Source organism: Diplotaxodon limnothrissa, linkage group LG14 (genome assembly GCF_057381915.1).
Source record: "Diplotaxodon limnothrissa isolate DT_005_m linkage group LG14, D_limnothrissa_male_GT1.1, whole genome shotgun sequence".
Classification (NCBI taxonomy): domain Eukaryota; kingdom Metazoa; phylum Chordata; class Actinopteri; order Cichliformes; family Cichlidae; genus Diplotaxodon; species Diplotaxodon limnothrissa.
Genome location: NC_140609.1, coordinates 36,072,124 through 36,099,053, shown reverse-complemented (window position 1 = coordinate 36,099,053; position 26,930 = coordinate 36,072,124). Strand labels below are relative to the sequence as shown.

Genomic DNA, 26,930 nt, shown 5'->3' with positions numbered 1-26,930 from the left:
CAATCAGCATGCCGCAGAGTTTCTCACATCCTTTGAGAAAAGGAGGGAGACTGTGGAGAAGGGGGAGGAGGATGAGGAGGGTGGAAAGAACTTGAGTTGAGGAATTTGAATCGTGTTTGAAAGGGGGAGAGGGATAAGAAAGCCAGGGGAATGTCTGGAGTCGCAGGGAACCTGTAGGCAGGATAGAGACTTTGGACAACCGGCTGCAGGAAAGACTGGTTTAAAAATATGCTCTTGATCGCTAGAAATAGACTCTCGTTTGGACAGGAAAAGTTTAGAGCGTCGTTTGCTGTGCGCTTTTTCATGGTAGATGAAAGTTTTTGATGGAGACAGCCCTGCTCCGTTTGAAACCAACCAAAGCAACAGGATAAGGGAAACTCAAGAGTTTGTGGCAATTCAGAGACTTTTTTTTAACCGCATGTTTCATAAAACGGGGAACTGAAACGCTCGGATTCGCTTTGTTTGGGTCTTGATTTGTGGATACTCAACATTTTCAGCACCTGCCAAGTCAGAGAAATTTTTTCTTTTTCTTTAGAGCAAAACGTAACTTTGAATCTCTGAGCTGCTGCGATGCGGTAATGGAGTCTGGTGATGTTTCCAGGATGACTCTTCTCCTCATGAAGCTCTTTTTCCGAGGTCATTTGTTTTCGAGAGAAAATATGAATTTGTCTAAATGGTCGTTTGTGATTCTCACCGTCATGTTTTCGGTTTGGATACCAACATCTGCAGATTCGCTGACAGGTAAGGTTTAACTGAAACGGGGCGCTTTTTTATTTACCCAATATGCCTGTTAGTTGTGTGCAGGGGGAAACATCGTAAAGAGCAATTAGCACAGTCAGCTCTCTGCCTCGTTAACTCAATTTGTTTTTGGCTAACCACAGCTGCAGGGGCGTTCAACATCTGGCCAACATAAAAAAGTTATCAAAAGCAAGTAAAGGATTGATATTATTGTATACTATTATTATATTATAATACAATCAAAGTAAGTGAAGGGGAGTTTTACCTGACAGGTAACAACCAGTAACACTAACTGCTCAAGGGCAATGTTTCTGAAATCAGGTGATCAATGTTTATTCATGCTGGGAGTTCAAGCGAACAAGATTTGGAATTTGATAGATGTACTGAAACAAGTGAAAGGTGGGCATTTAATGTAAACATCTTGAGACATGGGTGAATCATAATCAGCAAAGAGAATGTTTGCTGAACGCCAAAGATGAAAGCTGAAAGCCAAATTTCTGCTTTCTTAAGAAAATAGTCTTTCTACACTATACAGAATCATTTCAAAAGTATGTTAATTATCTTTTAAAACAAACTTTACTGACTGTTTGGGAACTTTCAATTGCACCCAGTTGATGAAAACAGTATCCCTACATGGACGTCCACCTGTCAGCTTATGTGTTTTGACAATTGCGGTCACTCTGTCTCTTGGGCAGCTGCCCTAAGTATATGTATGACTAGCAGGCAGGGAGATTACGAGACACCGATGTGAAGAATGGAGAATTTTATTCGGATGTCTCAGTTCCTATTTGGATGTGAGGATCTGAAGGATGAGGAGGGGTTCAGGGGGGCAAATGCTTTGGTTTGTGAGTCAGAGCTTGTCTGACTCAGACTCCAATCCAATGATGGATGGGGTACGAGGGCAAGAGTAGAGAGTTTGGAGGGGAGGTGGCAAAATGTATAGTGATGAATGGCATGAAAAGGAGAAAGGGCAAAGGCGTGGCAGTGAATGGATTCCACACTGTTAAAAATGCAGGAGGATAAAGCAGGGAGGGAGAGGAGGATAAATGCTTAAGACTGTGTCAGACATTTTTGGTATGTGCACAACCAATGACATTTAACATCTGAGCATTCTCACAGAGTGGAGAGTAGGAGTAGAGGCAGGGTGGAAAGAAAAGATCAGGGAAAAAGTGGGGGACCTGAAGGGAATTCGGGGAACAATAGGGAGGCGATGAAGTAGTTAGGCACCAATGAATCAGTGGAGACAGGCCACACACAAACAGAGACACACAGTTTGTCTGTAGCCTCCCCTCTCTGTCTGTCTGCAATCTTGTAAAATGTTTACAAGGTTATTATTATATGAATTCAGCAAAAAAAAGATACAGAGAGAGAAAATGAGGCTTTTTTGGTTCAATGCACTGGAGGGCGAGGAGGACAAAGCCAGGGTCATGTAGAATATTGAAAGAGCTCAGCCAAGCTTAAAAAATAAAGGGATGAATGACTTTTAATGCCAGAAAACACACAGAGACAAAGAGGTGGGGAAGCACACACTCTGTCAAGACATGTTATAGTTAAGAGTAAAATAAGTACTGCAAAAAGGTGCATTTTAAATCTGTTTTTGGTTGTTGAATTATGGCCATTTATGTGTTATAGTGAAATGGGTCTTTGGGGTCTTTGTAAAGGGTCAAAGGTTGAAAGGTGACCATGAAATAGACGAGGAGGGCGTGTTGACAAGCTTGAGAAAATCTTGCTTTTTCATTCTTGCTCTGAAAACCAAGTTTGCTCATCCTCAAATGATTTATGTTTTCTTTATCTACAAGGAGTTGCCTTGGCTTGGTTGGTTGAGTGGATGCTTTGCATTTTTATGTGATACTGCGAAAAAAAGAAAAGAATTCTTGTATCACAAATCTGTGCACATCTTATGTGCGCTTGCCAGTTTGATGGTTTAAAGAAAATCTGGGTTTTTAAGTTACGTATTCTAATTCATTATCATTGAAAGTTTCAGAAGGTAAAAAGAAAGAATGATCCTCCGTTTTCAACATTTTTCTGACATCAGACATCTATAGGCTGCAGGTCTGTGAATACTGTTATGAAGAAGCTGTGATTATAATTACGTTTAGTTTGTGTTGGGCTCTCAGTTCTCAGACATTGTTTAAGCAACATAGGCAACCTTCCTCTAACAAGAAGCCTTTGTCTCAGTATCAGTGCTGCCCTTCTCAGGTCAGCCTCACTATCAGTAGGAGCACGAGATAACCAGAGTCTTTCAAAAGCTCGGGTTATCATATCCTGGCAACTGCAAAAGTAAGTCTGTCACAAGCAATAAATATTTATCAGACAGAATCAAGTGAAGACTTTAGTGCTGGACATGTTAGCTGATTGATTAATAGGACAACAGCAATTCTGTTTATGATTTAATGTTCCAGACATTTATTAAACCAAAATTTGCTACTTGCTGTGGATTGTGGAGATTTACTACTTTTCTGTGTTTTGTGTCACTGTGATTTAAATATCTTTGGGTTTTGAATTGTTGTTTGGACTATTTCACCTTAATCTATGGGAGTTTGTCTTAGGCATTTTCTTTATTTTTGTTTTATATTGGATAGATGACATGATTAATGTAGTTAATCTAATTATGTGAATTAAACTACTGAAAGGTGTCATGCGCATGCATGCAGAACAATCACAGTTGAGTCAGGACCACTTTAGCCCAAAAAAAGAGTGAACCTTTCATTTCTAGTAATGACTGTTTGTGGTAGAAAAATTATGTCCTATGAAAGAAACAGCAAGACAAACATGTACAGCTCAAAGCAAGCATCAACAAAGTGACAACATACGTCACATTAAGGTCAAGCAGAAGATGAAATGAAGGCACTGGGGGTCACGGTGGGTTGCAAAGCAGCTTGCAGGAGCAGGACATGGTGTTGCCTGTATGATATCTGCCTGAAGAATGCACAGAAGGGTACCATCTGAGCCAGCAGTAGGTTTTTTGGGCTGGACTGAGATCAGCTGTTATCAGTTGATGTAACAAGACTGCAGACAAAGCTAAACATTGTCTGAAGTAATGCTACGCTCAGTTTGTAGCTGCACAGATTCTATAGAAAAGAGAAGAGTGGGAAATCTTGTTCTTTAAAGATACGTTTTCAGTTGCAGTTGGACTGCAAAAAATTTGCATTTGAAAAATGCTAACCTCTTCTTCTGCTTCTTTCCTCTCTCAAAGATTTGGAGTTTGTAAAGAGTCCCACTACTGTCATCTCTTCACTGGGCAAACCTGTTACGTTGCAGTGCAAATTGAATGGTAAAGGGAGTGAGGACGTGGAGTCCCCTGATGTGATCTGGCTGAAAGATGGTGTGCCACTGGAGCATGCAGAAAATAATCAGTACCAAGTTCTCACTGGCAGCAACAGTAGGACTATCATAAGCACACTGAGGTAGGATGCAGTTTTGGCTGCTAACATGTGGAAGTTTCTTTTCGTTTTAAGATTTAAGGATTATGTATTGTGAAGCAGTCACACCTGGTCTAAAAATGTGTTTATTTCCTGTTCTTCCACCCCGTCTTGTTTCTAGCTCAAACAGGGCTGTTGCTGGATTATGTCACCATGTTGACTTCCACTCTCAGTAGAGAACCAGAGAAATCAATTCTCAAAGAAATTATGCAATCCAAGGAAAATCACATTTGTCTAATCTGCTGTAACTTGAAATATTTTATTCAGGCTTGACTGAATGTTAAATTTAGAAAGAAAGTAAACATCAGCTCCCTGTATTACCAGTTTGCTTTGACATTTTTTGCTCTTTACAAAACCTTTGAAAATATTCCTCTTTATATACATAACAGAATTGAGAAAGTCCAGCTCCCTGACATGGGCTACTACAAATGTGCTGTTCGATCAGGAAGCAATGAGACCTTTTCTGATGAGGGTGGTATTCAGCTGGAAGGTGAGTTATTAAACAACCACAGCTACAGAAGTCTATAGATTTGGATTGTTTAAAGGAGTGGAGACCCTGACTCAGCTAAGTCTTTCTCAGGCCTTCCTCATTTTTCTTTGGAGCCCTACCACATGACTGTCGTGGCGAATGTCTCCTTCAGCCTTCACTGTGCAGCCCACGGGCCTCCTGAACCAGTCAGGGTCATCTGGCTACAGGATGGCCATCCTCTGAATGTTTTGACGGATCCAGTGGCCCTCTCACCCTCAACCCTCAACCTCACAGGTATCATGTTTTACTCAGTCAAGCACAACAGCCTAGTTAGTCCAGTTTAAACAAACAGATTTCTCAAATCCTCATTTTGCACTGACAGTGAAATGGACAGGAGAAAATAAAAACAATAACGAATGATCAAGTTAAAAAAAAGTTTTTTAAAAAAACGAAAGAAAAACATTCTCCCCAAACTTGACATGTTGGCAAGAGAAGTGGGTCCTCACATTTTAAAAACTGAGAAGATTAATTACTTAAATGATTAATGAGTTACAAATGCTAATTTCTGCAGGTAAAAAAAATAATATGCAAATTAAATATTAGACGAGTAAAAAGTCCTCCTTCAAGAAGTTGTGGTTCAGAGTTGAGTTTTTGAATCTAATCTATTTAGACTGGTTATAATGACCTTCTTCAAAAACTGTATAGCAACTATCTCCTGTGTTTGAAAGACTTTCAAATCCTCCTTTCATGGCCAAAACAATACTACCAAATAACCACCCTCCCCAGAGAGAGCCAGGCTGGCACATTGCCAGTGAATCCATTGAGGACATGCCTTGTGGTTTTGTGGGTAAAAAGGAGCAGCAAGCACAGAAAGGACAATTGGGAAATTGGGAGATGGAAAATTGATGTGCAGAGGACATAAGGAGATAAAAGAAAGAAGGAGATAAAGGAGGGGGATTCTGTTGCTGCTTGAATGCAAACTACAGATGCCTGCCAGCTAGCCTACCAGTGGTAGGCTGAAAAACAGAGGAGGCTGAGTCAGAAGGAAAAAGGGAGGAGTAAGGAGCGGTTGAAGTTCAGTTGAAGGCTCTGGTTTGACTCATCGGAGCAGGCTTCATGGTGTTGACTAGGACCCGATTGATGGTAACCTACACTCACAACTCTGGTATGGACAGCTGGCCTGGCAGACCACAGATCCAAACCAAGGCAAACACAAATAATCTTTCAAGGAGCCCATAAAGAAAAATGGAATGAAGAACATTCCAACCAGCAAGAAACCAAGAGCCATACATGTGTGGCTTCATGATTTGAGAAGTCCTCATAAACTGTTCTTCTTTCTTCTTTTTCTTTTTTTATTGTGTCTTGGGCAAAAAAAATCTATTCATCAAAATAAATTTATGTTGCATATTTATGTTGCATAATGCATATACTATTATATATTGTACATATATTTATTAGTTTCAGATGTAGCCATTCTTGTATTTTGCTTGTTTACATTATTGTATTTTGCACAACTCTGTTGCTTGTGAAGCTCGCACACAAGAATTTCACTCAGATGTGCTGTACCAATGTACCTGCACATGTGATGTGACAATAAAAGTGATTTGATTTGATTTTGATTTGGTTTACTCCCCTGCTAAAGTCAACGCTTTCAACTTCATTATCAGTTTCATTTCTCCTTCAGTTCTAAACCATTTTGGTTATTCATGAACCATTAAAGTATTCACAATCCCAGTTCCTTTTAAGAAAGTTGAGAAATCTAACACTATTACTTTGTTCACAGAAAATGTTAGTCTAGCAAAAAAAAAAGTACCAAAGCCACGCACTGCCTTTCCCAGCTGACACTGTTGGTCAATACTGCACGGATCATGAGGTTCTTCCTAGTAACAGATAATGACATTTCCAGCTGTTAAAGGATGTTGTTTTGTGGTTTTCTGATGAGGAAGGAAGGAGACACGAGCAAGTGGCGCAATCTGGCTTGATGAGCAGTTCACTGTCGCACACAGCCAGTGGTCAGCTCACGCTCCCCTCCCTCCTTTTCCCCTCTCACAACCCCTCACTACAGCCAGCGAGGATCGTACCCCCTGTTCTTTTTCCGGCCACGGCACAATGGGGGCATGGTGCCGTCGGCGCAGGACAAACACACTGCATGATTCTGTCACTCTCAGCTTGTGGCTTATTGACAATGTTGGGGTGTTAGATAACAGTGATAAACTTGAATGTCACATGTTTCACTGTCTGTCTGTGTGTGTAGGCCTGTGTTTCATTACAAAATGCTCAATGTGTGAGCACGCTGTGAGTCACTTTGTCAGAGGACTCATTCTCTGCTGAATGTCAGTGTGTCATACTTGTTTTCCCCCTTCACGGGACCCCCAGCTCCTCTTGAAGGCAGCAGCTCAGCATATTACACCTAGACTTCAGCTAGGCTGCACTCTTTGTTCTCCAGCCTACAAAGCAAAAAGCATTTGCAACTCCTGAAACTTTTGCTTTATCATGAAGCTGCAGTTTTGAAAAACCAAACCTCAAATTACGTCAAATAGCAGTTAAAACCAAAATGGGTTTTTTTGATGATCTTGTGGAAAATAATATTGGTTATAGTAGCCAATTGAGAAAAAAATTATTTAATCAAAACTACATCCAAGTCCTAAAAATATTATGATTTATACCAGAATAAGCACATTTTTGATGCCTTTCAACCTGAATATCAGCAAATCTCCACCTACGCTTTATATGGCTTTTTATTGGCTTGATCAAACTTAATATTATAGTAACTGATATTCTATCATTGAAATTCATACTACACTTTTTTTATCCTGCTCTTTCTTCCTCTCTTTTATTTGTGTTAGTACACAGCTTTGGTCAGCTCTCGTTGCTTAAACATGTGCAACAAGTAAACCTGAATTCTGCATGTATTTACTCACATTAAGATTCATTGTTCACAATGGAATAAAGTTAATTTCTTGAAATGTTTAGATAAGGTATAAACGTTTAACACTGTCTTGTCTTGCCAAAGCTGAAGCAGCTGCACATTTTTTCACTTTTTTACACCACAAATCAAAATGTACAATCTGTAAGTCTTTCCTGGATTAACGACCATTACACTCTCAGGAAGAAGCACCCTACTACCTAATACTACTGACAAACAGAGGATGTTACTGAATGGGAACTTTTACCCTCGTGCTATTCTCACTCTAGTTATATTTTTCTCACATTGACATCACATGCAACTCAGCATACTGAAGTGTTTCCTCCTCACACCTGGATGTTTCATTTCTCTGTCCAGGCCTGAACAGGACCAGCACCTTCTCTTGTGAGGCCCAGAACCGTAAGGGTGTGGCCAGCTCCCGATCTGGTACCATCACTGGTAGGTGTCAGCCCATGAAAGCAGTGTCACTTCAGCCATTGCTAGTTTATCTGCATATAATTATGTTTACATCTTTAATTTTGGGGGTTGTTTTTGTTGTTTAGTTCTCCCCAACAAACCTCAGGATGTGAGAGCTGTAGAGATCACTCAGTCCACACTTCATTTATCGTGGGAACCTGGTTTCGGAGGTACTTACCAGATAGTCAACTGTTCTGTTCAGGTGAGAAAAACTAGACGTAAATGTGGGAGATGTGAATAGCACAACTAGCTCAGAACCCTAGCTGGAATAACCACAGCAGCTGTTTGTTGTTTCTACCTGTTAACAATTGATCGTTGACTCCTCTGTTTGCTAATTCTCGAGCCTTTTGCTAGCCTAGTTTTAAAGAAAAGAGATTTTGCTTTTCTTTTCTTGCCATAACTCATCCTCTACCCCTCCCTGCTTTATTCATGTACCAGTGGGTCATGTTTCACTCTGGGAAAGTGGCCTCTTGGACTTATGTAGGACCGCTCCCTCCCTCTCTTTCTTTCTGTAAGTGTCTCTCTGCCACTATCATGCTTTGAGGCCGTTATAGCTCATAGCTGAGAGGAGGAAAATTTTCTCCTGGAGAAGGGAACACTGCAGCACCACCCCTAAACGTCTGGTTCTAATAAAGCTGCCCCTCATACCTCTTGATACTATTGCCCCCTCCCTTCCTCCATCTCTCTCTAACCCCTTTACCCTTGTAGGGGAAAAAGAAAAGGGGCCTACTTCAGGAGAATGGGGCAAAAAGCTGAATTTAACGGTTGTTTGTGTAGTGAAGAGAAACATGAAAAGGCAGTGGTTTAGAGAGGTGAAAGAAGGGAAGAAAGAAGGAAAGAAAGGCGTGGAGAAAGTTGTTAAAAGAAAACAGGAAAGGTCAGTGACAGCAGGTATTGTGGGTCTGAGCCATACAAGGGGGAATGCATGCTGGAGTGTGACTCAGGGCTGAGTTGTACTATTCGATTAAACACACTTGTTTTGCAGGCTGGACGGTGATTCATCGAGCTTTTACAAACCCACACACATTCATACAGTTCTCCTCATTCATGCAACTGAAGACATCCTCAGATGTCTAACTCATGCCATAAGGAAAAAGACTTAAGCTTCCTATAGCACATGACCTCTGACTGCTCATGGTGTTTTTTTTGCTAATTCTCTAGTTCAGAGCCTTTTGCTAGCCTAGTTTTAAATTAAAGAGATTTTGCTTTGCTTTTCTTGCCATAACTCATCCTCTACCCATTCCTGCTTTATATGGTAAAACAGTACACATCAGCACCTGCTACAAACATATGTTTGTGTGGCTGCTCATTTTTAGGCATATTATTTATAATGTTTTTAACTCCACCTGTGAACTCCACCCATCTCAAACAAGTTTGTTGATAATGAACAATGCTGCAGAACAATGGCCTAGACCAGCAACTTTAATGTGGTTATAAAATTGCTGCAAAGAAGCTTTTGTTTTCTAGTGTTCCTCTTTAAATGTGTTTACCATAAAGACTTTGCAGAGACAGCAGGTTTCTGCCTGTGATGTCTGGTTGGCGGGTTCTGCTTTTAGTCTACCTTGCTGAGTTTGGCTTTTGTTCAGAGCAGCAAAGGAACATTTTACAGCATTGTTAAAAATTAACACTTAATGACCCCACCACCAGCAGCAGCAACAAATAATAGCTTAAGAAACTGCAGAAAAGAATTCAGTTTTTTCCATTTTGTCTGCACAACCAATTCGCCTGTCTGTGAAGAAATTTAAATAAACAAGCAAAGCACAGAGATGCATACAGAAATTCCTTGATTTGTTAAAGAGATTGGCATGGCTCAAAGGGATTTTCTATTTTCTCCTTATATCGTTTTCAGTCATTGTTTGGACTCAAAAACAGCACATCATCTTCTTGTTTGCACGTAAACCAGTAAATCTGATTATTAGGAACCACTGTTTACAAAGTATACAAAGTATAATGTTTATCATCTTAATGTTCCAGGCCAAACATTCAGGAGAGTCCATCATAGCAGGCCCACATCAGCTGATCCATAATCAGACTGTGTCCATGCCACGATCCTCACACATCATCAAAGACCTGGAGCCTCACACCCTCTATGCTGTCAGAGTGGCCTGCCATAGCAGCCAAGGCCCATCTGATTGGTCTCCCTGGGTGGAGCTACGTACCAAAGAAGGAGGTTAGTTTTGCAGAGTTGTTTGTTTTCACCAAGGATGTCTTGTCCGGATGTGCGCATCTTTTTATGTCGCTGTGTGTGAGATTATTTCTTCATAAGTATTTCAAGGTCAAGGCTCTGTGAACTGTAACCAGACCAGGACAGAATCTACACAGTAACAAAAACACCACTGAGTTGCTTTTTATGGTGTTTTTGTTCTGTAGTAAGGGTCATTTTTCTATAAGTGCATATCAAACAAATGCCAGCGGGATACTTTTACTGCTAAATGTGCAAGTATATGCTAACAGAATGATGTCCTCAGTCACACTGAACATGTGTTAGTGTTGTTTTCTCAGCTAAGCCTATTCAATGGGACTAAAACAGTAATAATAAAGATGATGGCTTCACAGGGCCTAGCTGTTCTGTTCCAGGATGACAAAGTAGATTAAAGCCCAAATCATAGTTCTGGAACTCTGACTTAAGCCTACTTCACTTATTAGGTCTGCATATCTGATACTATGTTATGTTTAAGATGTAGTTAATATACTCCAGCTGTGTTTCATTGCTGTCTTATGCTTTGGGCATGAGTCACTTTGACTGTTTTCTGTCTTGTCTAGAATTCAAGCTGGCAAAAGTTCAGTGTTTTAGCCCCACGACCCCTTTTTTCTGGATCTATTTTAAGGTGGATGTAATTCCCTGCAGAGTCTTTTGAATTATTTTCAACTTGGATCATTATAAGTCAAGACTTATTCTGAATTCTGATAACATGAAGTTAGGGAATTAGTTTACAGTGCACCATTAGTCATAATATTCCTTACTGTGCCCCTTTTCCTTAGTCTGTGTTTATGAAGGTTACCAGATGTGAGTGACTGTACCCTTGTGAACCCAGCTTTAAATATAAACTCTTGAAGTAGAAGGCTGACTGGCGCTGAGGGACAGAAAAGGCTGTGATGGAGAAAAGGAAGGTAGATGCTAAATTCTCCTGAAAGGCTTCAGTTAGGATTGCTGCACTCTGTCCAAACTCTAATGCTAGCCTGTGTTTGAGTTTAGACTGAGGTGGGATTTTCCATGCCAGCTCATGCTTTCTGTATCCCTGGATAAATAGGAATGGAGAGAGGAGACATGCCACAGGAGCAGTGATTGGGGGTTTCCATGAGGGAAGCTGCTTGTAATCTGTAAACACAGTATTTCTCATTTTCTCATAAATGGAAGACGCAAAAGGGAAGCAGTCCTTGAACAAGCAGAATTTTCAGTTCTTTTTTTGAGCTAAAGCAATCTTCATTTCATTTTACAGGGAAAAAAATGACAACATATGAAACATAACATTTAGCTTTTGAGAAAAATAGTTCAGGAGGCATTAAGGGTAAACTGAGTTAGAGAACAATAGAGAGAGTTTGGCTGTTTACAGCACACCAATATTTTCCACATTTTCCATGTGCTTCATTGCTGAAGCCTCTGACAAACTCCCACAAGGTTTTTCTCTTGAGCCTGAAGCCTTCTGTAGCTTTCTGCCTCCTTAAATCCTTCATAAATTGTGCATGTATGCTGAACTCTCTCTCCCTTTATGTCTCGTGTTCTTCATCTGGTTCCTCCAGATGAACTGGGCTTGCTTTTATTCATTTATCTTTCAGCCAGTGTTTTCTACCTCATCCAACAAACATTGCTGAGGATGTGATTTCCTGCACCCCCGAACAAGCTGAACAAGTTTTTCTGAATCCAGTTTTTCAGCTTGACTCCTTCATCTTTCATTCCACCCCCCCTTTTTTTAACCTCAGTTGACTTATGATTTTCCTTTCCAGAACACAGAGCGAGGCACTGTGGGAAAAAGGGAAAAAGTGGTGGTGGTGGTGGTGAGAGTAGGGAAGGACTGGATGGAAGAGCAGAAAAAAAAATGGGAGAAGCGGGTGCTTTGAGAAAACACTCATCTAGCTATTTTCCCAGTCTACTTTTTTCCCAGGAGGACGAGGGGGTAGGGCTCGTCAGAGGGAGAGGAAGCGAGTCGACCCATGTCACCCCGCTAATCCTAACGCTGCGATGAGATGAGATTTTACATTTATTGCGTTTCTTTACATACCACAAGTCTATTTTGTTTGTCTGAAAAGAACCCCAGAATAAAAAAAAAATCACAAACACACAGACAGAATAAACAAAGAATCAGTTACTAAGAAACTAAATGGCTGTTAATGGAGTCCTGATTCTCTGTACACACCTTGCATAACGTCAGTCTGTACCCCCAAAGAGATGTAATAAACAGTCACAGAACAGCCCGATTCACTGTCCCAATGGAAGTGAGTCATGATGACATACCCCAATGTGCACACGTGTCACGTTTAATCCTGCTTAATACTATTGCCAACAAAAATGCATTCTCAAGCATTAAATGACTCTTTTTCCCAGACAGACAGCAGTCGGTTGTGCTGTTAAATTGAAAGAAGGTGGATGGCCTTAAAAGTTAAGACATTTTTGATGACACTAACATTTGTGTTGCACATGTTTCCTGTGTAGAGCTTTCCTAGTTCTCATGCATGGGAACCAGTCAGTTTCTGGCTTAAGGATGACCTTTTTCCATACATATGTTCAACCACATAAAGGGCCTACAGCCTGTAAGAATGGAAAAAAGAATAAAGAATGAGGAAAGAGTCACATCCCTGCTTTCAAACAACTTTTCAAAATCTTCCAAATCTGATCATTTGACACTTTCTTCACCCCAACAGGATGTGAAACAGTAAGTCTGCTGTGGATTCAAATCTGAACCTTTGCTGTAGTGAACTAATTGTGGCTCAAGAGTTTCTTTCTCAATCTCTTGCCAAGTCAGGGCTTGCTTTTCATTCTTTCAGAAGAATAAAAAACACGAGGCATTTTTGAAAAAGCACAAATAAACATCTCATTTCCTTTTTTGAAGTTTGCAAATCTAATTATTTTTGTCCAAGGGAAACTCTTTTTTTTTTTTTTTTTAATCTTACATTTTACATCAACATGTCTGTTCACTTGAACTCGCCACTCCATGAACAAAGAACGGCATTAAAACAGGGCGAGCAATGAAGGAGAAGAAAACTTGGAGAGAAGATGATGGAATTATGTTGGATAGAAGTCAGGGAAAGAGAGAAAATGAGAAGGAGAGTAAAAGAGTATGGGCAACAAAGAGGTGGAGAACGCAGAGAGAGAAAGTCCGACAGATGATTAAGCAAATGCGGAGCCGAACTGCTGGAACAAACTTGACTTAGAGTTTGCTTTTGTTGCCGCTGGCAGGAAGAATAAGGACCACATGTGGAAACAATCACCCGCCAAACGCTTCCTGATAACATCATCCATAGGGCTGGGCTGTGTTTCCCAAACGCACGGTGACTTAGCTCATGCGTGGGTGTGTGTGGGTGTCCAGCTTGTTTGTGTGACTTTGGGAGCATACCAAGAGTGAGAAGCAAACACAAAGTAAGCTTTAAACACTAACACAGGAAATAAGCCTTCACTTCTTCTTATTGAAAGTTTTCTTGGTTTTCTGTCCTAAACAGTGCATCAGTCACATATGCGCACACACACACACACACTAGACACACAGTGCATAAATTCCTCACACTATTTCTAGCATGTTATTCAGCTAGATTTTCTCTCCAGTGGGTATTTTGGTAGCCAGATGCCTTTTTTCCCCTCTCTTCTCCCAAATGCCAAAAACAAAGCCAGATAAATATGAATAAAACAATAACAGGAATGGCCAACAGAAAAGGAACTGTGTGAAGTGAAGTAGACACAGGACTTTACTGAACCATAATGACAAAGAAAGACCCGAGCAGCTTCTGAACTTGACTAATCACCCCTGTCTGCGGTGCCCTCAGATGCCTTTTTGTCCTAATAAAGCCAAATTCTCCACATTCTTTGACATCTTCTCCCTCCAGCTGCTAGAGTTATCCACACCCTAGAGGCTCTAAGCTGTCAAAACAACACATGCCTGGCTAACTCCAGTCCGCCTGACACAGGCCACTTAGCACACAGTTAAAGTACTGATGGTACACTTACAATAATTATAAATAAAAATTGTTTTGATTGTTTCCATGAGTCATTACAAATTGTGTGAAAGACACAAGTTAAGTGGACGGGTGCTCCCAGATGCACTGATTAATTCCACCTACCAGTGGGCAAGGTAACACAGAGGGATAAACAGGAAAACTGAGCAATCCTAGTCTGCAGGAGGGAGAGAGAAAACTGAGATGCTTCAGAGCTTCGTTGTTGTTTTTCTTTTTCAGTGCCTGAAAATCCACCAGCTAATGTGACTGCTAAGTTAAATGGGACGGAGGTACTAGTAATGTGGGAGCAGCCATCAGGAAAACTAAATGGGCAGCTGCAGGGTTACATGGTGGAGTACAGCACACCTGCTACTCAGCAGGTGAGGAACACATTCACAGTCAACAAAGTTGCTAAATTTACAAATGCATGGAGAAAATGTCCATTTTTCTTAATAATGACAGACCGATTTTTTTCTTTCAGGTTGTCGTCAATACCGGATTGGGCACTGAGTTCGCAATCAATCTGTCTGTCCCCCTGTCCAATGTCTCTTTCCGAGTGTGTGCCTATACAGGGGCGGGTCAAGGACCCTGGGCACCCATTCAGACTCTGACACTCAACGTTCCTGGTGAGTAACAAAATCGTAATTCATTGCAACAGGTGTGATTAACGTATTATTCTTATAAAGCAATGATTTCGTTTGATGAAATTGTGGTTGCTAAAATATACTTGATATGATCTGTTTTAAAAAAGTCAAAATATTAACACGTGCTCTCTATTTTTTACACCAGCAGAAATGGGTGAATTTAGAGGTGAGCAATGACTGGATTTATGTACACATACAAACATTCTTCTGTCACCTCTCTGAGTAGCACACAATGACAGTGATAGTGGAAGTGAGCTCATGTTTCTTTCTCCATAACTGGACTACTTCTTCTTAGTCTGTTTCACTGTGTATTTTGAGAAAAAAGGGAACGAAGAGAAAAAAAAAGAGAAGATGATCTCACAGAGAAGGGAAAGGGGAAGAGGGGTATGGGGCTGAATGAGGAGAAGAAGCATAAATATTTATAACTGGCAGGAGCAGTGAGAATCTCTGTTTGCTTTGTCTAACAGAGCTAGACAGACAGTTCAAACAACAAAATGGCAAATGAAAGGAGAAAAACAAGCAAGCAAAGTTGTGGAGGATGAGTATGAAAAGAAAGAGAAGTTGTAAACACTGGGTAGAGTTTGTGAGTGTTCAGCAGTAGATTGTGGCAGTGACTGGAGAGTAAATTTCAGTGTGGGAAATGGCACAGCAAAGTATTTCTAGAGTGAAGAAAATGACTATATTTTTAGGAAAAGAAGGACTTTTTGATTTAGCTTAAAGAGTCTGCTTTATCACTTTCTTCACTTGATTCATACCATTATTCCCAACAATTCAGCATGTATATTTTAGCATGCTTTTTGTCATCTAGCTAATATAACTTACACAAATCATGTCTTCTTTCTTCTTTGATAAAATAACTTAATTACTGCTTTAAACTCCTAAATCCCCACTCCAAATTACAAGACCTACACTACTAAACGCTCATCTGTCTCCATCCACACCCTTTCCTTCAGGTCCATCATCGCCCCCAGCCTTTTCCTGGCACTGGTTTTATGTGGTGATGGCCATTACCGGTGCTGTGTCCATAGCTGTGTTCCTGGCTGTTTACGTGGCCAAGCTGCGGCGCAAGGAGACGCGCTTTGGGTGCGTAGGGTGTTACTGCTCCTTGTGGCTGGAAGGGAGGGACTCAGTGACTGTGCCAAACCAAAAAGTTTCAATTTTTTCTGGGTCTCAGTCCGCTTGCCTCACTTGCACACTTCTAAAGCATTTATATAAAGCAATAACATTTGTTTTGAAAGACTAAAAATAGCTTCGTGAAATGTAGCCCAAATCCATCTTTTCACTTTTGTTCACTGGTGTGACCTGACTTTGTGTTTTGCTCTGTTTCTTGTGATGTATCCTTTCACAGAGAGGCGTTTGAACCCATGATGGAGAGTGGAGAGCTGGTGGTCAGGTACCGTGCTCGCCGCTCGTACAGCCGTAGGACTACAGAAGCAACATGTGAGTTCCTCTGTAGTCTGCCATGTTTGGCAGAAAGCTGATACTCTGTATTTGCATCCAGCTGTCCTTTTGGCAGAAATAGGTACTCTTTATTAACAGCATGCCCAAACATGCCCTTAAAGAAAGAGACATAACAGGAACCAGCAGTTCTGTGGAAGAAAAGCGTCACACAATTACAGCTCTATTCTCATTATTTCAAAGCAAGAAAAACATCTTTAGTTTGTTTTGGTTGATCAAAGCCAGAAATGCTCTGACAGGTAATTCATTTCCCACAGTAATAATAGCCCTGGAGAGTTCATTCAGCTGACATACACCATAGCAACAGTGAGCATTTTATATTACATAAGACAGTCTTTTAATAGGCCTATTAATTAGATGTGCAGGAAATGTAGTAATGAAGTTATGGCCTGTGCAATGAAGCATGAACATCAAAATTAAACTAGACTCTTCAGATAAGCAAATTAAAGTTAAATTTAATTTGATACTGGAGATGTTAAAAACAAGTTAAAATAACCGCTCCACATTTCCAAATTGGGAAAAGGCATGTGGTGTTGGGAAATAAAGTAACAGTGCCATTTAACTCAAACTGGTAGCATCATAGAAGCAGTAGTTTGTGTGCTTTCCCCAGCCAGCAGTCCCTGAGAGTCCTCGTGATTTGATATACCTGTCTTGCCATTGTAACCAGTACACACAGTATTTTAGTCCTCGTGGTCAAGTCTCAGCTTGCAATAGCTGCAAAGAGGCCAGGAGTAAGATAAAACTGCAGGGAAAAGAGAGAAAAAAAACTATTCAGTGAGTAAAATAAGAGGGGCCAAGATACAGAGATGAAGAGATATTATAGACTCAGAGTGAATGAAGAAAGTTGCACTGGGTAAAAGGGAAAGGATCAGATTGGAGAGATTTAGACAGAATTAAAGCTGTGGACACTGACCGGTAATTTCAGCCAGTTCTCAGAGTGGAGTCAAACCCCGAAGCTCTAGATGTTAGAAGCCTTGGCTAATAGCTGGTCACGCCAGCATGTGTTGGAACATGCCTGAAGACCGAGTAGATTGTTGTCCAATGCATGACAGATTGATGGTGTAGCAGCAGCTGGAGGGGATCTCTGAGCATGTTGTAGCCTTGTCACATCCTGGCCCAGATGTGAAAACAGAGCTAAAATGTGTAGCGCAGTCAGCTTACCACTATTGCTCAATGACAGCCAGCTGTGGAGTGAGTATTTAAACCAGCCTAATCCTCTGACCTCGTGTCCCTCAACCCAACCTGGTCTCTGCAGGATCACATAGACTTATAGAAAAGGGTAATAAACAAAACTGGGGTCACATATTCCCAACAGAGCTTTTTAAAGAATATTGCACTTTTTTGCATTGTAATTGAAGCATTTTTACTTTCAGTATGTTATATTATTTATTAGGTCCTGGTAACATTTTGATTCACTTTTAATGGTTTTGTTTTGTCTTTTAGACATAAAACTATGTTAGACTTGCAACAAACACATGTACCTGAAAAAGTGCATAAAAAAGATAATGTACTATCTGAATGCAACTTCAAATAATGTTACTAACAAACTGATTAAAATTGGAAAGACTAATGCTCATTTTGGGGGAGTTTTACAAGTAAACACTTTGTTTTTGGCTTAGTGTCATGCATTGCGGTTTTGGGAAAGCTAGCGAGGCTGTTTGGCAAACTCAGGCTGTTATTCTCTCATTTCTGTGTTGTTAATTAAATTGCTTCAGGCAGCTAAGCAGCATTAAAATTCTTTTTCTCCCCTTTCTTCAGTGAACAGCTTGGGCATCAGCGACGAGCTGAAGCAGAAGCTCCAAGATGTGATGGTGGACAGACATAAATTAACCCTGGGAAAGACCTTGGGAGAAGGTAGTGCTCGATGTTTTGTTGTTTTTTTAATATACATATATTTAATCACAGGCTTTGTTAACACTTCTTTATCAAAATTGGTACATGTTCATAGACTTGTCTGCCATAGCACCAATGCAGGTTTCTACTTATCTCCTGTCAGACAAATATGTTATATATTTGTATAGTAAAGCGGTTTGCTGTTTAATAGCTGTATAAACTGTTTACAGTTGAGAAATGAATGAGTGGCAATTTTCAATTGCTTTTTAAACTACGTTTTTCTGTCTTCAGGGGAGTTTGGCTCTGTGATGGAAGGGCTGCTGACTCAAGAAGAGTTTGTTCTCAAAGTCGCTGTCAAGACTATGAAAAGTGAGTAGACAGTAAAAGTACTCAGCAATCTCTACAATGAATCCCTTCATCTCTGGAACACAGGGCATTTGATAAGCAGCCTCTTAGGTCAAAAATTTACAAGTGTTCAGGGCAAAAATCTCAGTTTTCATCAGAAAACGGACAAAGTCAGCTTTTAGAAAATATTGGCAGAAGAGAAAGTTTTACCCCATATAATTTTTTTTAGATATTTTTTTTCAAAACTAAATTATGGAGGGACTCTAGTTGAAAAATTTAAACAACTTCAGTGGTTAAAAATGCTGACATGTATAAATTCACAGTTAAATAAATCCAGGGAGTCAAAAGGCCTTCTCAAATAGTTTATTTCTTATTCTTGCAAACTGTCAACCTTTTGGTTTTAGTGCCATGCATTACCTACTGAGTAACACATGGGTGATGTGGCTTCACCTCTGTACCTTTTTCTCCCCAGTTGCTATATGCACACGCTCAGAGATGGAAGATTTTCTCCGAGAGGCTGCCTGCATGAAAGAGTTCGACCACCCCAATGTCATGAGGCTCCTTGGTGAGTTGGCATTTTTGCTGCTTGGCATGTCAAAAGTTGGCAATTTTGAATTGCAAAAGGTTGTGTTTTTTCTAATTTACACTTAATGACACATAGCCATTTAGGTTTTGAAATTTCTGTCTGCATCCAACTGAAAACGCTGGAGGCATTTGTTGCTCAATGCAGCTGTTTTTTTAGGACGATCCAGAAAACTCACAGAGAAATGTTAGCGATATACTGTGTATTCTGTGTAAGAGCCAAAGAAAACAAATCCTTTGTGTTGTAGTTATTGTGTGTTGTTTCTTCATAGATGTAGACACTTATTTAAATACACAGTCAAGACTTTGGGGATTAAAAGTAAAATGACGTTAATTTCTGAATAGACAGAACAGGCATGAAGTCTCTGTGCATACTAAGCTCTTTTTGTGTTTTGTTTTTTTTAATAGGTGTGTGTCTACAGACTGTGGAGAGTGAAGGATATCCCTCCCCTGTGGTCATTCTGCCGTATATGAAACATGGAGATCTGCACAGTTATCTGCTATACTCAAGGCTGGGAGACTGTCCTGTGGTTAGTCTGATTACAGCAAACAAATGCACAAAATCAGCAACAGACATGCACACTCACAGTCACCTATGCATATGCACACATACAGTCCCACACAGTTTAACAGCTTAATAAGTTCACATGTCTGTCAGCTAAATGGGTTCCAAAGTTCAACAGAGATTCAAAGATCTCTTAAACAAGTCTCCACCCATACTTTTTCCGGCAACACGTAGAGTCAGAGATTATGGAAACACAAGTCTTTATTTGAAGTGTTACGTATTAATACTTATTTTGGTTTTGGTTTTTTAAACTGACTTACGCAGTAAGTCCCTGAAGAGCGAAGTTGGGTAACACAAGCCTAATCAAAACAAGATCCATACACAGTATTGAAACACCCATGCACAGTTTCCAAGAACACAGTGGAGCTGAACTCTATTGTTTCCACATGAGGAGTATCTGGAGCAAAGGAGTGCTCCATTCAGACTTGAAACACGATGGGCTCTGGTGCCCTCTATTGCACAGAAAGTACACATCAGCTTTGTTAGACAAAGAACAAAAACAAAACTTATTTCTCTCTGTATTATCCTGCAGTACCTCCCATCTCAAATGCTGGTTAAGTTCATGACCGATATTGCCAGGGGAATGGAATACCTCAGCAACAAGAACTTCATCCACAGAGACCTCGCTGCCCGCAACTGCATGTAAGCACAATCTCTGCTTCTGCATTTTGCTCTTTCACTTCCTGTGGGTGTTCTCGTTTGCTCTTTCTCTTTCCTTTTTTTTTATCCAACATACAATGGTTGGAGAAGATCTCGGTAAAGAAGTAAAGCAAGAACTACAGACTTTGCTTAATATTAAACATGACTATTAGATGTCAGTTTTAGGCATTAGTCTCTTTTTTGCTAGAATAAAAGACTAATGATGCAAGCAAGCCTTGCCATCCACACTTTTAAGCTTAAATTTCAAAACTTATATTCTAACTACTGATTTTACCTACTGTTCTGATTTTATCTACTGTTTTTTTTAATCAATTTTAAATAATGCATTTTATTGTTTTTGTTTTTTAATGTCTCGGTAAAGCACTTTGAATCACCTTGTTGTTGAATTGTGCTATATAAATAAACTTGCCTTGCCAGTTTATGAGTGGTACAAAACAAATGTTTTGGATGTTAAACCTAAATAAGACTGTCGATATGTAGATACTGTTCAATATATATAGGACCAACACAAGTGTAATAACTCTAGCTCGTGTCTAAATGCCCTTTCGCAGGCTGAATGAGAATATGAATGTATGTGTGGCTGACTTTGGCCTCTCCAAGAAGATCTACAATGGAGACTACTACAGACAGGGCAGGATCTCCAAGATGCCTGTAAAATGGATCGCCATTGAAAGCTTAGCTGACCGCGTCTACACCACAAAGAGTGATGTGGTAAGTTCATCTTCTGTGTGTTTGTTACTGTGTGCCCTACAATACAGAGCAAAGGCTTTCAGTATTAGAGAGGCTTGGGAACAAAAATACCCCTTCTCAAACAGTTAACAATGTGTTTTGGGAATTAAAGCTGTATAGTCAAATTTTTTTAGAAGACCTGAAGTACTCAGAAACAAGTACTTTATACATTGCTTAAGCATACCAGTTGGTCATGAAGACAAAATTATTTACCAAAATATCTGTAAATGTCAGTATAAATATGCATAAATATGTCCTGACCAACATCTGTGAGTGATATCAACTTTAGCAGCTGGTAAGCTAATGACATATACAGTATTTTTAAGGGCCTAAGTGTCCATGCACATGTGCAGTTGTGTTTATACAGTGCAGCACTTAAAATGATCTGCATTCTTTAGTGCTTGTTCATAAAGCAGGATGTCCAAAAATCCAAGACAAACATGACTGTGATATTTTTCCATAGCCAGTGTTTGACCAGTGTAGACTCATGTTTCACTAATGTGTGACAAGGTGTGTAAAGTCTACAGGAATTCATGCTAAACCCTTCCTCGCCCTCTCTCTCTTTATTTCCCTGTACGCCTCTCCATCTTTCTCTTGCTCCCTCTTAGTGGTCATTTGGAGTCACCATGTGGGAAATCGCCACTCGGGGTCAGACGCCATACCCTGGGGTCGAAAATAGTGAGATTTATGATTATTTGAGACAAGGAAACCGTCTCAAGCAGCCTCCAGACTGTCTGGACAGCATGTGAGTATCCTTGATAAAAAACACTTTGCTGATAATGAAATCTTTTCCCTTTTCATTTCACTAGCTGGGCCCACGTCCTCATTTTAGGTTTGAGAGCGTTTTAGTAGGTAAAAGTGAATGTTTTGACATGAATTGAGCTGCGGTTTGGGGAAGGCCTCGAAGGGGCCTGGCAGATCCCCATGCACTACATAGAAATGAAGAAGTTAAAGAATTGAGAACAAGGAGGGAGGGAGGGTGGGGCACGTGAACGAGAATGAACAGCTTGCAGAACTGGGGGAACCTATATAGATGACAACCGGAAGGAGCGTGTTTGGAGGCGTGGTCCCGCTCCAGAAATTCCGATACATAATCTCCAATAGAAGTACCCTGTTTCCATAACTCAACCAAGGCTACACGCTGTTACACCCCGGCCTAGGCAACCGGAGTGCAACACGAAAAAAGTAAAAATAAAGGAAAAAAAAAAACACACAAAAACCCCCCACTAAAGCTCACCACCAAAATCCCGAAACGAAAGTATCGACAAATCTATTTACAACAAACTATTTATTTACAACAAAACACCAAACTATTTACAACACGGGGGAGATCGCGACCATGACACACTGAAACACAGGGTTTAAATACCTAGAGGGAGCAATCAGGAAAATGGACAACAAGAGGGAAACACAGCTGGGGCAACTCAGAACTGACGAGACAGGGAAACGTAAACTGAAAAGACTAAGATAACACAGACTTTCAAAGTAAAACAGGAAACACATAACAGTCACGCCAAAAAGAACACACTGACAACACCGAAACGTAACAGTTCCCCCCACCCAAAAATCAAACATTTAACACCAAGTGAAAAGTTTGATCCAGACAGACGAAGCCAATGAAGGCTGGAGCGGTCCCACTGACCCTCCAGCAGACGACGAAGGCTGGAGCAGTCCCACGGACCCTCCAGCGAAGGCGGATGAAGGCTGGAGCGGTCCCACGGACCCTCCAGCGACGATAAAGGCTGGGGCGGTCCCACGGACCCTCCCCTCAGCGAAGGCAGACGAAGCTGATGAAGGCTGGAGCGGTCCCACTGACCCTCCAGCAGACGACGAAGGCTGGAGCGGTCCCTCGGACCCTCCAGCGAAGGCGGATGAAGGCTGGAGCGGTCCCACGGACCCTCCAGCGAAGGCGGATGAAGGCTGGAGCGGTCCCACGGACCCTCCAGCGACGACAAAGGCTGGGGTGGTCCCACGGACCCTCCCCTCAGCGAAGGCAGACGAAGCTGATGAAGGCTGGAGCGGTCCCACTGACCCTCCAGCAGACGACGAAGGCTGGAGCAGTCCCACGGACCCTCCAGCGAAGGCGGATGAAGGCTGGAGCGGTCCCACGGACCCTCCAGCGACGACAAAGGCTGGGGCGGTCCCACGGACCCTCCCCTCAGCGAAGGCAGACGAAGCTGATGAAGGCTGGAGCGGTCCCACTGACCCTCCAGCAGACGACGAAGGCTGGAGCGGTCCCACGGACCCTCCAGCGAAGGCGGATGAAGGCTGGAGCGGTCCCACGGACCCTCCAACGACGACAAAGGCTGGGGCGGTCCCACGGACCCTCCCCTCAGCGAAGGCAGACGAAGCTGATGAAGGCTGGAGCGGTCCCACTGACCCTCCAGCAGACGACGGAGGCTGGAGCGGTCCCACGGACCCTCCAGCGAAGGCGGATGAAGGCTGGAGCGGTCCCTCGGACCCTCTAGCGGAGACGGACGGCTGAAGCGAAGGCAGACGAAGCTGATGACGGCTGGAGCGGCCCCACCGACCCTCCAGCGGACGACGAAGGCTGGAGCGGTCCCACGGACCATCCAGCGAAGGCGGATGAAGGCTGGAGTGGTCCCTCGGACCCTTCAGCGAAGGCGAATGAAGGCTGGAGCGGTCCCACGGACCCTCCAGCAGACGACAAAGGCTGGGGCGGTCCCCGGACCCCCCAGCGAAGGCAATCCCGGACGAGCCCCCATATGTTACACCCCGGCCTAGGCAACCGGAGTGCAACACGAAAAAAGTAAAAATAAAGGAAAAAAAAAAACACACAAAAACCCCCCACTAAAGCTCACCACCAAAATCCCGAAACGAAAGTATCGACAAATCTATTTACAACAAACTATTTATTTACAACAAAACACCAAACTATTTACAACACGGGGGAGATCGCGACCATGACACACTGAAACACAGGGTTTAAATACCTAGAGGGAGCAATCAGGAAAATGGACAACAAGAGGGAAACACAGCTGGGGCAACTCAGAACTGACGAGACAGGGAAACGTAAACTGAAAAGACTAAGATAACACAGACTTTCAAAGTAAAACAGGAAACACATAACAGTCACGCCAAAAAGAACACACTGACAACACCGAAACGTAACAACGCTTAAAGACTTCTCCAGTCTTTCTGCTTTTACAGCAGTCACACTGACATTATACATAATTGCACAGAAAACTGAAGTGAGGAAAAGAGGATTTTAAACACGGAATGTATTAAAATATAAACCAAAATTTAACATGAGCCAAACGGACCTTTTAAGATCAAGTGGGAAATATAGAGCTTAATATTAGAAATTATCCGATATTTAAAAGTATTGTCCAGGAAAATAAAGTACATAGAAATGCAGAACTGCTTATTTCTATAAAAACATTTGGTCACCATGGGATATTAAATGTCACTGTTCACTGTTATCATGCTAACAGTACATTCTCCACTAACATTCTTTTGTCTCCTCCAGCTATTCCCTGATGTTCTCCTGCTGGCTGCTGAGCCCAAAAGATCGTCCATCATTCGAGTCACTGCGCTGTGAGCTCGAAAAAGCCCTTGAGGATCTGCCAGACCCACAAGATCCAGATGAGATTCTATACGTGAACATGGACGAGTCCTCCATGGAGCTCGGAGCCGTTGGTGGTCGTGACCCCACTGGACGCTCATCCCCTCTCTGCTTGAAAGGCCTGGAGTCTGTGACCACAGTGGAGGTCCACCACCCCAACCGTTATGTCCTCTGTCCACAGCACGAAACCAACCGAACCCTTTCTGACTCCATGGAGAGCCTGGACATGCCAGTATCATCCTCCACAGCCACATTGCCTCTACAGTCATCATGCCACTCCACTCCCAATCGCACTCCAACTGTTGAGCTGCTCGAGGACAGGAATGGATCCAAGAAAATGCCCTGGCAGTGACAGACTCACTGCCTAAAAATGACAAGACTGGTCACTGCCAAAGTGTGCTATCCCAGTTCAAGTACAAAGAACATAATCCAGCCCGTCGCTGATTCCTTCTAACAGCAAGAAGAAACCTTATGTGGCTCTCTATATATAGTTTGCACAGACGTACTCATAAACAAGCAGCCAAATTCATTCCAAGGACGTGAAGGACTGATATTTTATTTTCAACCCCTTTCTTATAAGATGACGGGTTGAAAAAACGCCTTATAAGCCAACCTTGTCTTATGAAGTTTTATTACACTATCCAGAGCCAAGTGAGTGTAAAATTACATTTGCTGTAGCAGCTGGGTACACCCTTACCAATAAGAGGGTGAAGAGGTGTACATTACATGTTACAATGCCACACACACTGCAGCAGAATCAGTGAAATGAATTCCCTTTTGCTTTAGCCGTAACACACCATTTCTGTTTAACTACCTGAATGCAAAAGAGTAATTAAGCTAAAAAAAACAAAATAAATAAACCTCTTGGTAAAACCAGCTCAGACACTGCCAGACTAAACCCAAAAGCTTGAACTTTACAGTGAGTCAGCACTTGTATGGAGGACCTGTCACACCCAAGGAAACATTTTTTGAAGCAGAAAGTCCACTCATTCTTGGAACAAAGAACCAGCAGAGCCTGTTTTACACAAGGTGAATTATCTGATCAGAAAACTTGTTGTTTTTAAGGTTATGTTAATACCTACAGTAAGAAAGTTTATGAAGAGGTTCAGAATGCCTTGCTTGATTGCCTTAACTGGACCCTATTTTTCATTATCTTACAAATTGTCAAAAGTGTCAAAATATGAACTTCATGGAGGAGGTTGTGCATGATGCTCAACCTCCACCATGGAGTGCAACCAACAGTTGCACAGTGTTGGCTGCACTCCATCTAAGGATTTATTCCCAATATACATCTTTAAAAAAAATTAAAAATAAATTGCAAATAAAAGTAAAGGTACTTCATTAAAAAACATAGTAATAATACAGGATTTGCATCGGAGCCCGGTGTGCCGCTGTAACAAAGTCTTGTATCTTCCCCAGGGTTTTTACTGTTGGTTGTGCATCAAGTACACTGAGCGATTCATAGTGTGAACAAAGCAAGTCTTTCCTCACTGACAGTTGTTACATGTGCATGTCCTGATTCACGTATGTATATATCTTTGCTATAACTCAGGAATCTGAGGATTTTCTAGAGGGACAGACGTACTAGTCAAATCAGGAGGACAGAGATGATTCAAGGTACAGGTGGATGGATGTAGGAAACGAATCCATTATCCATGACAATTGATGGGATAAACTCTTTACCTTTACTTTTTTATGTCAAGCACAGTGTTATTACACTTTTTTTAAAATGCTGATTTTTGTATTTCTACAACTTGCACTAATGTTTTTGTATCTGTGTGTGTTTATAATGTGTGTATCCTTTTTGTTTGGGGTTTTTTGTTGTATTTCAGTTATTTCCTATTCTTAGTAGCAGAAAACAAACCTGAGAGAACATGACACATTTGCAGTATTTTCTGTTGATGGGAAGAGTCTGGGAGACTGGAAAACATCACTAACCTCGTCATGTGACATCATCCTGCCACTTGTTTGGCGCTGTACATAGCAGAATCCAAGAGAAAGACACAGCAGTATGCACTTATTTTTTATGTATTTGCATTAGTTTATAATTTTGTCATTGGAATGGCCTTGACAATAATCTGGCACACATTTCAGGATGAGAAAAAATGTCAGTGAGGCGCTGTGTTTCTTAGTTGTATACATCAAAGGTACTTGTATATAAAATAGTATGTTATACTAGTAGCATTATGGAAATTTCTTGTTAAAAGTGTACATTTCTTGTAATAGCTTTGGTACTGTAGACTCAGTGGGAGTACCACATTGTTTCTGAACCACAAACAGTGGTGCTGAGGCTGAGGTACTGGTTTAAATTTCCATGTTCAGATGCTATACCACTTTGAATGCACATATGTCTCCTGTTTTATATCTGTGTCT

The 26,930-nt window shown here is 41.4% G+C and overlaps 1 protein-coding gene across 2 annotated transcripts; it reads left to right on the top strand.

Annotated features, from left to right (window-relative positions):
* Positions 1-151: 151 nt before the first annotated feature.
* On the top strand, positions 152-26,698 carry axl (AXL receptor tyrosine kinase). Of its 2 annotated transcripts, none has more exons than XM_085371091.1 (20): positions 152-741; positions 3,935-4,145; positions 4,550-4,650; positions 4,741-4,923; positions 7,913-7,993; positions 8,098-8,213; positions 9,986-10,181; positions 14,396-14,535; positions 14,637-14,781; positions 14,948-14,965; positions 15,753-15,882; positions 16,148-16,239; positions 18,016-18,111; positions 18,382-18,459; positions 18,908-19,000; positions 19,426-19,547; positions 20,115-20,224; positions 20,794-20,953; positions 21,580-21,716; positions 24,462-26,698. In XM_085371091.1, exons 1-20 carry the CDS (start codon positions 579-581, stop codon positions 24,907-24,909), a joined length of 2,820 nt encoding a protein of 939 aa, XP_085227217.1. In that variant the 5' UTR covers positions 152-578; the 3' UTR covers positions 24,910-26,698. The 2 variants fall into 2 exon arrangements, with proteins under 2 accessions (XP_085227217.1, XP_085227216.1); XM_085371090.1 differs by having other exon boundaries at positions 14,945-14,965.
* The last annotated feature ends 232 nt before the right edge of the window (positions 26,699-26,930 follow it).

Bases quoted from the DNA above. Each gene is read 5' to 3' on its own strand.
- axl (XM_085371090.1), top strand. From the start codon at position 579: ATGGAGTCTGGTGATGTTTCCAGGATGACTCTTCTCCTCATGAAGCTC. The intron at 4,146-4,549 runs GTAGGATGCAGT...TATACATAACAG, and splicing joins ACTATCATAAGCACACTGAG to AATTGAGAAAGTCCAGCTCC. The intron at 18,460-18,907 runs GTGAGTAGACAG...TTTTCTCCCCAG, and splicing joins CGCTGTCAAGACTATGAAAA to TTGCTATATGCACACGCTCA.